Source organism: Sus scrofa, unplaced genomic scaffold, assembly GCF_000003025.6.
Source record: "Sus scrofa isolate TJ Tabasco breed Duroc unplaced genomic scaffold, Sscrofa11.1 Contig74, whole genome shotgun sequence".
Taxonomy (NCBI): Eukaryota; Metazoa; Chordata; class Mammalia; order Artiodactyla; family Suidae; genus Sus; species Sus scrofa.
In genome coordinates, this window is record NW_018085302.1 from 87,129 (window position 1) to 101,858 (window position 14,730).

General features: G+C 36.8%; 2 protein-coding genes across 2 annotated transcripts; both read right to left on the reverse strand.

Moving 5' to 3' along the window:
- Window positions 1–217: 217 nt before the first annotated feature.
- On the reverse strand, window positions 218–1,129 carry LOC100519014 (olfactory receptor 4P4-like). Its single transcript, XM_003124187.2, has one exon. The coding sequence runs from the start codon at window positions 1,127–1,129 to the stop codon at window positions 218–220; it is 912 nt and encodes a 303-aa protein (XP_003124235.2).
- Window positions 1,130–10,265: 9,136 nt separating this feature from the next.
- LOC106507272 (olfactory receptor 4P4-like) lies at window positions 10,266–11,203 on the reverse strand. The gene is given in 2 exon segments (XM_013987266.1): window positions 10,266–10,291; window positions 10,294–11,203. Coding segments are annotated over 2 exon segments (936 nt in total).
- Between the last annotated feature and the right edge of the window lie 3,527 nt (window positions 11,204–14,730).

The window sequence follows — 14,730 nt, forward strand, 5'->3', positions numbered from 1 at the left end:
ATGCATTTATGCATGTAAACCCCCTCACACCATCTTAAAACCCCAAAAACTTAACTAAATGTCAGGTCTGTTTTCTGTGTGGTTGAATAAGTGTCATTTACTAGGTCCTTTTTTCTGTCATTCATAAAATGACAACAATGGCCAATTAATCTGTGAGATAGATGTTAGCTCTTCCACATTTAGGTGCCTCCAGACTTCTTTTAATAAAAATGTTTACCTATGATGTTTGACACCAGGCTTTTCTCATGGTGTTTTTCATCTCTGAATTTCTTAGCGTATAGATTAAGGGATTAAACATAGGAGCAATGATGGTGTAAAACAGTGCAAATACTTTGTCCTCAGGGAAAGTGGTGGGAGGTCGAAGATAGGCAAAGATTGAAGGTCCAAAAAATAAAACTATCACAGTGATGTGAGTGCCACAGGTGGAGAGGGCTTTGCGCCTTCCTTCAGCTGAGTGATGTCTTAAAGTGAATAATATAATGACATAAGAAAAAAATAAAACCACAAATGTTAAGGTCACCATTCCCGAATTGACAAGCATAATGACACCAGTGATGTAGGTATCGGTACAGGCAACTTTCAGCAAAGGAAAGATGTCACAAAAATAGTGATCAATTTCATTAGGACCACAGAAAGGCAACTGGATTATCATAGAAAATTGAGGAAAGGCGTGAACGGCTCCACCAGCCCAAGAAGCTAAGACTAGGAAATTGCATCTTGTCCAGCTCATGATACTCATGTAGTGGAGAGGTTTGCAGATGGCAACATAGCGATCAAAGGCCATGACTGTAAGAATTAAGACTTCAATCATCCCAAAGAAATGCATGGAAAAAACCTGTAACATGCAATTACCATAGGAAATGGTTTTTCTTTCCACAAGCAGGTCACCAATTAATTTGGGTGTAACGCTAGAGGTATAGCAGATGTCCATGGAAGATAAGTGGCTGAGGAAATAATACATAGGTTGCTGAAAAAGAGGACTACATTTAATAGAAATAAGAATCAGAAAGTTTCCTATCAACAGGCCAATATAACAGAATGAGAAAAGCACAAAGCAAAATGTTTGTATGTTCTCGTCAGAAGAAAGTCCCACAAGAATGAATTCTGAGACATTGCTCTGGCTTTCCATATAATTCATATTGTCATCTATTATAAACAGAGGGCTTAAATATCTGGAAAGAAAAATCATGAATCTGCATTTAAAACTAGCATCATAAATAATAATTTTACTTTTACGAAAAACAACATCCATTCGTAGTAACACTAGTTATCTCTTAGATTTAAGTTCATTTTTTCTCTTATTTTACAAATTTATTGTGAAATAATGTCATCATGGGAAAAATGAAGTTAATTTTCAACATTACCATAGGATATTTAAATGATAGAGAAAATATTTTATTGTTGTTAATTATTTAGATAATGACAAAATTTAATTTATATAATTTTAAAAATATACACATTTTTAAATATATAAGCTTTCTCCATTGGGTCAACTGCACTTCTTCCAGGATGATATGGACAGATTTTCTGTTTTATTTGGGACTGTATCCTCAAGAATGCAAATTTATTGAAATTATATCAACTTGAATTACTTAATTTGTTTAAAAAAGATCACCCTTGCCATGTGAACAAAAAATATAAATTGGATGTTTGAAACTAATAGTTTCGGGAACACTGAAAGTAAAGAAGGTTGAAACTATGCAGCAAAATATAAATTTCGATTGAGTGAATTTGTGAAAAACAATCAACAAATTCATTCATTTCTCCTATTTACAGAAAAACCTTGTATGTAGAATCAATCAAAATTTCTGATGGCAAATGACAAATTAAAGATAATTTGCCTGATCATATTTGAATAATTCATATTTCATAACTTTTTCAAGAATTGTATGTTTTATATGCAATAAATATAATAAAATTCAATTAAAAATTTAATACAGAAAAAGCTCTATGATAGATTTATTGTCAGCCCAAAAGGACCTGTTTGTTGCAATAATGGAAGGAAAACTTAAAATTTTCATTTATTGTACAATCTTGAGATATTATTTATACAGAGGTAAAGAGCATATAAAATATAGAGAGTGCTCTCCAGGAGCTATTTTATAAGGTGTTGAGGGGTTACCTGATACCCTGTGGAGATATAAATCCTACAGTACACTTTCAACCAGAGTCTGGTCAGATGTGGGCACCCTATCTGGGGCACCTAAGAGGACTTTATAAAATACAGACTGCTTTTGTAGCAAAGTTACTTGGAAGCCATCATGCACATTGACTTACAAATTCACTGTAAATAGGTAAATTAGTACAGCAGCTGAAAATGCTCAATGCTATGAGAAACCAATTTGATTTTATTTTTATTTTTTATCTCTTTTTTCACCTGCAGCATATGGAAGTTCCTGGGCTAAGGGTTGAATCAGAGCTGCAGCTGTGGTCTATAACACAGGCAAGGCAACACCAGATCCGAGCTGCATCTGCAATCTATGGCGCAAAATGTAGCAATGCCGGATTCTTTATTTTTTATTTTATATTTTATTTTATTTTATTGTCTTTTTTAGGGCCACATCCACGGCATATGGAGTCTCCCAGGCTAGGGGTGCAATCAGAGGTATAGTCGCTGACCTATGCCACACCTGCAGTAACACCAAATCCGAGCCACATCTGCCATCTACACCACAGTTCACAGCAATGCCAGATCCTTAACCCACTGAGTGAGGTCAGGGATCAAACCTGCATCCTCATGGACACTATGCCGGGTTCTTAACCTGCTGAGCTACAATTCCAAATTCTATTTTAAATTAATATTCAACTTTAATTTTAGGAAAAAGGAAAAAACCTCAAATTTTTCCTAAGTCAAATGTTGTTATGACACATCTTAACCTCTATTTTTTTTTTTTTTAAAGGAAAGATAACTATCAGGCTCACGGTGTTCAACAGTTCACAGCATCTCAATAGAGTTTAGTAAATTTTGTTTCATTGATCAATTTCCTCCTTGCCTTATTACAGCCAATGCCGATTCCTTGTTTAGGAGAGAGCATACTGTTTACGCCAGTGATAGATTCATTTAGCTACAACAAATTGATGTAAAAATAACTATTAGATATGTTAGTAAACAACTTAAACTGAGTGTGCCTTGATATATCCGTACCATCAATTTTCAGTAAAAGAGACGCAGAGCAAGATAATCAAAGTAGTTTCTTGGCATAAGAAAGTAAAGTATTGTTAAAACCAGAGGGCAGATATTTTGATTTCCACTCAATTTGTGGCTATTTCCCATGTTTGAAAGCAAAGGAAGATGAGGTGTCATGGAGGGTAACAGTGAGAGAGAGTATTCTGAGTCCTAATCTCAACAGAAAAAAAATATGCAAGGTGACAGACTACCAGATCACCTAATGTGTCTTTATGAATAATTACAGGGATATATCTTACAATTAATGTAATATGACAAGAAATAATTTGCAAAACTCCAGTCTCATGAAGAGTTCCAAACCATACATTTTATTTCACTTTTTGTATTTTTTGAAGGAACAGTTTCTGAAATTGCCAGGCACAGATTTATACCTAAGTCCAATGAAGAAAGGAAGAAAACTTTAAAAATGTTACACATACATTTATGAGGATAATCAGGAAAATTTTTAATTTTGACAATATGTTAGTGAAAAGAAATAAAATTAGGAGTTCCCGTTGTGGCTCAGCAGAAACGAATCTGACTAGCATCCATGAGGACGGAGGTTCAATCCTTTTCCTTGCTCAGTGGGTTAAGGATCTGGCACTGCCCTGAGCTGTGGTGTAGGTCACAGACACAGCTTGGATCTGATGTGGCTGTGACTGTGGTGTACGCCAGTGGCTACGGTTCTGATTCAACCCCTAGCCCTTAGCAAAGACAAAACAAAATAAAATAAAATTACTCTAAGAGACTGGTTGTCTTAGGGTATTTCTTAGTGCTAATCACTAAATTGATGTTTTTAAAGTATTAAAAGTAATACTTTAAAAATATAGTTAAATTATCACTTTTATTTCTTTGGTAGCATTGCACAAAAATCCTGCATTCTTTTTAGACTATGCTAGCAAAATAATAAGAGAAATTGCTCTTATAGTTAAAGTAGGATTTCTAGCGTGTGTTCAATTTTCTTACAGGTGCATCAGATCATGGCCTGCTATAAACTCACCTTAATTCAATCAGATGGATCTAGTCCATTTTAGGATGGCAAGGCTTTTGAAAGTTAGAAAATTATTCATCATTCGATATGTGCAAGCATAAACTGGGCTATTCCTTGATAAGGACATGAAGGAAAATATAAAAGCATCAAAATAGGGTTCAATACAATTAGGTACAATACAAAATAGGGTTCAAAACTGCAACTTGAAGATGTTATAACTTAACCTCATCTGTTTTTTTCTGAAACTGGAATTCTGCCTGTGCATAATGTACAACTAAAACTAAAGTTAGTTAAGAATGTTAGAGTAATCAAATCATCCTATGGTACATGAGAAAATACAGTCTTAAGAATTAAGCTAAAGAGAATAAATTTAAATGGTGTATAACTACACTAAAGCACAGCTGGTAAAATATTCTTCAGAAAAGTGTCATGGTTAACACACTAATTCACAGCCCATCAGATACAAGGGGCTGTAAGATTAATTTTAGGTACAGTTAGGAAGAATTTCCTCCTAAGATGCTCACTTTGTTCATTCTTCCCAGTATTTAAATCCGAAATAAAAAGGAGTGATTTATAAACCAATTATCCAAAGGCAGGTAGGATACTCATCTAAAATTATTCTGAAAATCAACATGTCTTCGAAATTTTTAAATGTTTGCATGGGGAGTGGGACATAAGAACCAGTGGATCTTCCAACTCAATAAATACATACATACATACATATATACATACATACATGCATACATACATACATACATACGTAAATATTTTGATTTTCTCACAAAAGCAAACATACATTTTCAGCCCTGGGAGTCACTTATTTTACACTGATGCCTAAAAGAAATTTAGTTCAGAAGAGAACATGACTTATATACAACACAAGAATTAATAAGCCTTCAAATAGTCTAATAAATTATATTCCCAGAAGCATTTCTAAACAGAGCTTCACTGAAAGCCTCTTCGCTGTTGTCCACGGTAATGTCCCTGAGGTCGTGGGCACTGCCTGACAACAGCCTTCTCCCCATCCTTGCGTTAGCCTGGCTTAGTCACCGCTTCTCTGGAGACCCCACAAGGCTCTCTAGTCAGACAGATAGTTCAGGAAATGCCTGCCCTGTGCTCAACTTGCTTTCTGAAGGAAAAGAGGGGAAATCACGCAGCATGGAATAGTATAAGTTAGATCTGGAGAAAAAATGAGACGAGGAAAGATAAAGAACCAAAGCAGGCGGCTAAAGTTCAAATATGAGTCTTTATGCAGAGCAAGCTTCATGGGGAGATTACATCCTTCTACGTAATAAAATCAGGGACCTGCAATCACAGGACGGGAACCAGGTTAATTTTTGGCAGGAACTAACTTTCACAGAATTGATGGTCCAGGAATGGAAGCAGCAGAAAAGAGGAAAGAATAGACAGTCTTTTTTTTTTTTTTAAGTTTTATTTTTCATGTTATTTTTTTTTGGTCTTTTTGTTTTTTTAGGGCCACACCCACGGCACTTGGTTGAATCAGAGCTGTAGTTGGTGGTCTAAACCACGGCACAGCAACGCAGGATCCGAGCCATGTCTATGACCTACACCACAGCTCACGGCAACACCGGATCCTTAATCCACCGAGTAAGGCCAGGGATTGAACCCGAAACCTCATAGTTCCTAGTCGGATTCGTTTCCGCTGCGCCACTGTGGGAACTCTGCCAGTCTGTTTTTTATACACATTTCAAAGAAGAAACTATTTATGACCTAAAATATCAGGGGAAATAAGCACTAACTGAACAGTATAACTTTTATTCTTTTACCATTTTTTAATAGTTATTTCCCCAACACAATTTTTTTTCCTACTGTACAGCATGGTGACCCAATTACACATACATGTACACATTCTATTTTTGTACATTATCATGCTCCATCATAGGTGACTAGACATAGTTCCCAGTGCTACACAGCAGGATCTCATTGCTATTCCATTCCAAAGGCAATACTTTGCATCTATTAACTCCAAGCTCCCTCTGCCTTGGCAACCACAAGTCTATTCTGCAAGTCCATGATTTTCTTTTCTGTGGAAAAGTTCATTTGTGCCTTATATTAGATTCTAGATATAAGTCATATCATATGGTATTTGTCTTTCTCTTTCTGACTTACTTCACTCAGTAAGAGAGTCTCTAGTTCCATGCATGTTGCTGCAAATGACATTATTCCGGATTTTTTATGGCTGATAGTATTCCATTGTGTATATATACCAGGTCTTCCTAATCCAATCATCTGTCGATGGACATTTGAGTGGTTTCCATGCCTTGACTGTTGTGAACAGAGCTGCAACGAACATGTGGGTGTATGTGTCTTTTGTTTTTATCCATGCCACTTCCTTTCTGCAGGTCATATACATTCAGCCCCAAATGTTCAGCCTGAAGTTCAGGTAACCAATCCCTTCTTTCATACTCAAATACATAAGACTTAAGAAAATCAATGTTTAGAATGTTTATCATTCTAAAACACATTTTAACAACACTTTATTCAGATTATTTCATGCTTCAGGTTTATTATATAATTTCATCTCGCCATAACAAATAGAATTACCTCTATTGTGCTAAGAACTTGAGCCTCTAGAAGTTAGCATGACTAGCACACAGAGTTGTTAAACAGCACAAACAAAGGTTGTGTGCCTTCTGTGAGTGAAAGAAACAGGTTTTGATCCATTTAGTAATTACTTCTAGGCTTTGAAAGTTAAGTAAACTTTCGAAAATGAGATACTAGAACTTCGGAATGAAGGGGCATCGCAACCCAGTGTTCTACTGGTTGATGGTTTCAACATCATTTAGCCCAATGTTGATCAAGCCTCACTCAAGCTCACTTGTGTCAATACAGAGAAGGACATAGGTGGTCACCTCTCTACCCACAGACACACACCTATCAAAGGTTACTCCTTAGAAATACATTCAAGTGCCTCATTTACAAGCCTTATTCCTGAGTTTGTCACAAGTCATCTGAAATTGTTCTGCTGAGAGTTGGTTTTGTTCTATACCCCTCTTTTTTCTAGAATTCCCTGCTAATTCTTATTTCATGGATTATATGAATTCATTTATAAGATTTGCCTCTAATTTTTCCTTTAGGCCACCTCCACGATACTAAGGTTCTTCGAGCCTAATGTTTTAAATAACATGACTATGCAATTTAAGTGTTCATTAGCAGGTGTATTATTTATTAATAAAATATAGGTAGACAGGCATTTAAGTTTCCAGTAAATTCTTATAGTAATAGACAAAATTTCTTTTTTTGTTTTGTCTTTTTAAAGCCGCACCCATGGCATAAGGAGGTTCCCAGGCTAGGGGCAAATCAAACCTGCAGCTGCTGGCCTACACCACAGCCACAGCAACGCCAGATCCAAGCACCATGTGCAACCTACACCACAGCTCACAGCAACGCTGGATCCCTGACCCACTGAATGAGGCCAGGCATCAAACCCACATCCTCACGGATCCTAGTCGGGTGTGTTAACTGCTGAACCATGATGGGAACTCCTGGAATACTTCTTTAATAAAATTTAGTAATGATTACTTTTAAAGTTGCCAATAAATTCATATATAAATAGATGGTATATCTTAAGTTATGCTTACCACCATTAGTATGTATTAAATATTCTCTGTTTGCATTCATGTATTAAGCAAACTATCTTAACAAGTACTATACATTTACATGACATGTATTTTCTGAAGATATTAGGCATCTGTAGCCTGGAGAGTGAATCCTAGGAAGAGCACCTAACGGATAGGTAACTAATTTTAATTCAACATGGACTTCTTTGTGAGCTCACTTGTATAATATATTACTGTATAGTATAGTCATACTTTTTGCCGGTAAAAACCTTGTGATCCTTTGAGAAAAGAAAGCATGTGATAATAAACAGTGTTTTTTTGTTTGGTTGTTTTTGTTGGAGAGCATTCTTTCTGAAGGGACTGAATATTTCCTTGATCCATCCTATGACCCTCCATACACTTCCCCCCATATTATACACAGGCAGAGAAATCATCACACACACAGGCACAAAAATACATATTATATATTTTAAAAATATAATCCACATATATATATATATATATATATATACAATTCTAATACTAATATAAACCTAATATATCTGTGTGTGTGTGTGTTTACTATATTAATATTGTGATTTGTATGTGTGTGTGTGTGTGTTTTCATGGCCGCACTAGTGGCATATGGAGGTTCCAAGGCTAGGGTTCCAATTGGAGCTACGACTGCTGTTGTATGCCACAGCCACAGCAACAACAGATCTGAGCTGCATCTGTGACCCACACCACAATTCACAGCAACGCCAGATCCTTAACCCGCTGAGCGAGGCAAGGGATCTAACCCACAACCTCATGGTTCCTAGTTGGATTTGTTTCACTGCACCATGACAGGAACTCCTGATAATTATGAGCTTAAACCAGATGAAACAGAACTATGAGTAAATAACCAGTCAGAGATAATTGTTTATGGAATCGACAGAATGCTTCCACTGATATTCCAGACGTTTACATGGCTTCAGGAGTAAAAAAGGTACTAGTCAAATGTGTGAAAATTCTGAGTAGAAAGAGCGAAAGAAGGATTACTGATAATAAAGACAAACACTGTTGCATCTATGGTTATTCCTGGCTTTTGCCATGGTTGCAGGGCAGAAATAACTTCATGCAGAGAACTGTATGGAAGCTATGTCGTCCTTCTGTTGAGAAAAGGCAAGCCTTTTGGCTGAGAGAAATGTCTACACAAATGGGAACAATGAACCAGAGCTCAAATAGGCTATGTGAGTCAAAGGACATGGGGGTAAACAATATTTAAAATAGTAGTACTTCCTCACTGCATAACATTAATTAAAAGATATAGCAGACCAAGAGTCTTATGAATTCCATTCCCTTCCCCATAGTTACATGGGGTTTAAGTTAAATTTTTAGCCTTTCTGATATTACTTATTTCATTATTAATATATAATTGTTAATGACATAAAGGTAAATTCTAGCTTCGTGAGTGCAATGTATACAGTCAAATAAAAAGGGAATACAATGTCTTTGAATTTAACGCTGTAACCGCTTAATTCTATCAATCTGTAGTTCTAGAAAACAGAGAGATACAAAGCAAGATAAAGATATAGCATATACTCTTTGTCTCAGCCAAACAGATAAAATGCATTTCATAAGTGGAAACACGAGTGCAGGGCATAAGGTTCTTTGACATGCAGTAAATGTACAGCTGAAAAGTAATAAAAAGAACAGAGAAGTAATCATCAATATTTCCGATCTGCACAAGGATCTCCAAAATATTTCTGAATAAGTTCTGAAATATGAATTAAATGTAAGATGTGGACCTTAAAGTGTAGGGAGGGAGCATTATAGTCCGAGGATATGAAGAAAAAACTCACAGAGGTAACAGAATTTAAGGTGTGTTTAGAGACTATGAGGGGCCCAGTGCAGCTGGATGAAACATTTAGGGAATCAAGGGGAAAAAGGTAAAGAATGAAAAGAAGTAACTAACATGAGTTTCTGGTATCCATAACCCCTGCAAAAACTCACACGTTTAGCCCAATTATTATTACATCTTTATGAAGGATAATATCACCTAATTTCACAGATATTTCAAAATGGAAACTAACGTAATTAAAGCCGATTGCCAAGACAAAGACATGAAAACTTACAAAGCCAGTAGTCACCCAGGTTTCCTGACCCCAGAGCCTGTCATTGTAACATTATACTTTCTTTCCATGAGGTGACTTCTGAGATTAGCTAGTTATACCCAGACCAATTTTGGAAGATTTCAATGGACAGGTGAGAAGGCTGGATTTTATAACAAGGCAAAGAGGGTTCCCTAGCAATTTTTGGAGAGGCCTACGATAAGATCTAAAGCGTGCTTTAGAAGGATATTTCTTGCCTTCCTCAAATTCAGGTGTCTCACTTGGAACTAGTTGGACCCTTTAAAGAGCATATTGCATTCTCAATACCTTGATTCTGTGGCTAATATAATGTCAGAGTTCATTTAGTCCAACTCCCCAAAGAAGGCTTAGATGCTTTCTATAATACATCACATGACGCATGTCCTAGGGACTGGGCTTCAAGAGCACAATGAATATTACCTCATGTACTTTAAACCCAATGTGCCACTTTGGACCATACCTTCCGCATGGCAATTTTCATCTCCACGTTTCGCAGGGTATAGATGAGAGGATTCAGCATGGGGGCAATCACAGTGTAAAACACAGAGATTTCCTTATCCTTGTTCTCACTACCTGCAGGTAAAACATAAGTATAGATGCAGGGCACAAAGAATAACACTACAACTGTTACGTGAGAACTACAAGTTGAGAGAGCTTTGCGTCGCCCTGCAGAGGTGTGTGTTTTAAGATTATACAATATGACTACGTAAGAAGCTACTAAGACAAGAAATATGACAACCACCACCATCCCTGAATTTGCAATCACTAGGATACTCACAACATGAATATCCCTGCACACCAGTTTCAAAAGAGGCTTCACATCACATATGTAGTGATCTATCTGATTAGGACCACAGAAAGGTAATTTGAGAACCATGAGAAGGAGAGCAATAGCGTGCCAAAACCCCACAACCCAGGCCATTATGATTAGCATGTTACACCTCTGCCTATTCATGATGACCAGGTAGTGCAGGGGCTTGACGATGGCAACATAGCGGTCAAAAGCCATGGACACCAAGATGAATATTTCCACACCTGCCAGCAAGTGGGCAGTGAAGAGCTGGGTCAGGCAGTTGTTGTAGGAAATGTTTTTTCTCGCTGCAGCTAAGTCTCTGATGAGCCTGGGGACCACAGTAGAGGTGTAGCAGAGGTCCATGAGGGAAAGGTGGCAGAGAAAGTAGTACATTGGTTGTTGGATTAGATGGCTGCATGTGATTGTGAGTAAGATGAAGAAATTCCCCATTAAGACAGCCAGGTAACAGAGGAGGAACAAGAAAAATAACACTAGCTCTATTGTCTTATTTCCCCAGAGCCCCATGAAAACAAATTCTGTGACATTATTCTGATTTTCCATGAGGCTGAGTTGAGTTCAGAATATACAACAGAAGCTCAATTCATCTGAAATGATATCGAACATAATACATCTTCAACAGCACTTTTTACAAGTTTTGGAATGTTACACATTGAACAAAGATATAGGTTGTAGAAGATTTATTATAGGCTAACTGCATTACTTTTTTAGATTAAGGACATGATATTAAATGAAAGCATATTTTATGTGTGGAGGTCTGTAAACATTTTGCAGGCATTTAACTCCAGCAACACACCACGACGTTCTATTCTGATACTCATTTTGGATTTTTGAAAACAAACAAACAAAAAAATAGTTTCAGTTATTTACACTAAATCATTAAGATTCAAATTGCAGTTTAAGAGGGACCTGACTCTGATACTAGATGTCATGCTCTTGGGAATTATGCAACAGCAGTCACTGACCAAATGAAATTCCAGCTCTTGTCCACCTCTATAAAGGATATTGGTCATTCTCTACCCCTGACTTTAGCTGCCTCTAACTAAGCAAGTCTATCCCCTTCTATACCATGTATAAAGTTCTACACATGAACATTCCATACATTCAGTATTTTATTATTGAAACAAAAAAATCATTTTTTAATCGTAGCAGAGCATACACCCAAATTAGTTAAAAACAGTTTCAGTGACTGACTCTCCCTGGCATGTAGGGTCAAGATTCAGAACAGGGAAAGGCTGGGGATAGAAAACTTAATCACCATGCTGGGCATCTGAGCACAGAAAGACAGGTTATTGTGATATAAAAGCTTTACATTTATCCTGATTCTAAGACACATTTTAGACATTGCTATTGATATCTTATAAACACTTTAGAGAGTTAGTTCCTTTCCATTGGCATTGGAAAAATTCAATGTGCTTAAAGAAAGACCTACTTATTTAAACACACATTTAGAACAGTACCGCCTTTTGTGATGTAGTTTATCCAGGAGCAGAGTGGACATGTTAGAGCATCACCTTTTACTCACAACCAAATGTCCTCCACAACAAAACCATGGTTTGCCTCAAAGACTGTTAATTTCAAAGAGTTTTTTTTGTTGTTATTGTTCCTCTCTTTACACCTGTGGCATATGGACGTTCCCACTAGGAGCTGAATGAGAGCTGAAGCTGCAAGCCTATACCACCGCTTGCAGCAACACTGGATCCTTGACTCACTGAGGGAGGTCAGAGATGGAACCCACATCCTCTTGGACATTGTGTCGAGTTCTTAATCTGCTGAGCCACAGTGGGAATACCCAATGAGTTTTTTTAATGATACCATTGGGGAATGATAGAAAGTATTGGACGGATCCCTCACCTAATGATCATGAAGATGAGCATCTAGTCTCTTATGTCCTGTTAGTTTTGTTGTTGTTGTTGTTTTAAGCACCGAGCAGGTCATCCTTTCCGAGCCTCCTTCTTCCACTGGTAACTGAAAGTAATACTGCTGGATCTATTTCCCTTATTCCAAAAGCAAAAAATGAAATTCATGCAATGAATATCCAATAAAAAGAGCTTATGATTCTTTTTTTTTCTTTTGTTTTTTGCCTTTTCTAGTGCCACTTCCTGTGGCATATGGAGGTTCCCAGGGTAGGGGTCCAGTCGGAGCTGTAGCCACCAGCCTATGCCAGAGCCACAGCAATGTGGGATCCAAGCCATATCTGCAACCTACAGCACAGCTCACGGCAACGCCGGATCGTTAACCCACTGAGCAAGGGCAGGGATCGAACCCGCAACCTCATGGTTCCTAGTCGGATTCGTTAACCACTTCACCACGACGGGAACTCCCTTCTTTTTATATAAATTGAGAATATCCACACCTAGTCTGTCTTTATATGGAAGATCCTAACACATGATATAAACAAAATTAAGGACAAAATTTCATTAAATTTATAGTTTGAACTGTAGAAAAACTGGAGAATCAAAACTGCAGAAAGTGCAGAGTTCCCATTGTGGCTCAGTGGAAACGAATCTGACTAGCATCCACGAGGATGCAGGTTCAATACCTGGCCTCACTCAATGGGCTAAGTATCCGGCATTGTCATGAACTGTGGTGTAGGTCACAGATGCAGCTCTGATCCCGAATTGCTGTGGCTGTGCAGCCACAGCTCTGATTCGACCCCTAGCCTGGGAACCTCCATATGCTGCAGGAGCGGCCTTAGAAAAGGCAAAAAGACCAAAAAAAAAAAAAAAAAAAAAAAAAAAAGCAATGCTCTTTTACATAGGACATCAATTGAGCAAATAATGTTTTTACAATTCATCAATGATGTGTGCATCAATAGTTCATTAGTTCATTCTTTTTCATTGCTGAGGAAGATTTAATTATTTGTGTATGCCAGAATTCATCCTTTTTATTAATGTGCCCTTGGGTTATTTCAGATTCTTGGCTATTATGTACAAAACTTCTGTGAACATTATAGCACAAACACTTGAGCGCATGTTATTTCTCCTGGATAAACAGAAGTGAAATTTTTGGAATATATGGGGAGTGTATATTTAATTTATGCCAATAACCATCTGGAATATTATCTGAAGTGAATGTATCATTTTACGTCCCCATCAGCAATGAAAACAGTACCCAGAAGCAGACATGTAACCACACACTGCTACTCACTTTTTTATTCTACCATAATGTCTTTCCTAGATATTAGAGTATAGTCCTAATTAATATCCCAGTATCCTCCCTAAATGCTTAAAAGGGCGTTCAGAATTATCTTGTTAAACAATGTCATATCATGCCACAAATACTGAAATATTTTCTCACATCATACAGATAAAATCACAAAAGTCCTATAAATTACACTTTTCATTATAATTTTGGAGTATATCATCTTCAAGTATTTTCTCTGTTATTTCTTTTCTTTTATTTTTTAAATTTTCTTTTTTTTCTTTTTTTTTGTTTCCCCAATACATAATTTTTTTTCTACTGTACAGCATAGTGACCCAGTTACACATACATGTATACATTCTTTTTTCTGACATTATCATGCTCCATCACAAGTGACTACACATAGTTCCCAGTGCTACACAGCAGGATCTCTGGACAAAACTTTCCTTAAAAAAGACACGTGCACCCACATGTTTATTGCAGCACTATTCACAAGGGTTTGCATTTTTATTATATTTTTATACTGAATAGAGTTTGTAATATTGACATTTTCAGTAAGAGAGATCATTTATTATATAAGGATTTGTCTCCAGTGTAGTAGACAGTCCAATAGCATCTCTGATCTCTATCCATCACATGCTAGTAAAAATACCCATCTCCCATCACCATGATTTTGGGAAAAATTAATACCTATACATTGTCAAGGATACTCTGTGAGCAAAATGTTCCCTTGCCGAGAACCCTAAATTTTGTCATAGATGACAAAAGTCAACTAATCACATGAACTTTCCTTGACCATCCTATTCTAAATATAAACATTTTTAAGCAGCATGGCCATCATCTCATTCTTCAAATGTCTTGCTTTGTGTAAGTTCATAGTACTTTTAAAATCCCTGAAATATTAAATAACTGTCTCTCTTTTTTTT

What these genes read in the sequence shown, in the direction of transcription:
- LOC100519014 (XM_003124187.2), bottom strand. Translation starts at nt 1,129, where the DNA reads ATGGAAAGCCAGAGCAATGTCTCAGAATTCATTCTTGTGGGACTTTCT.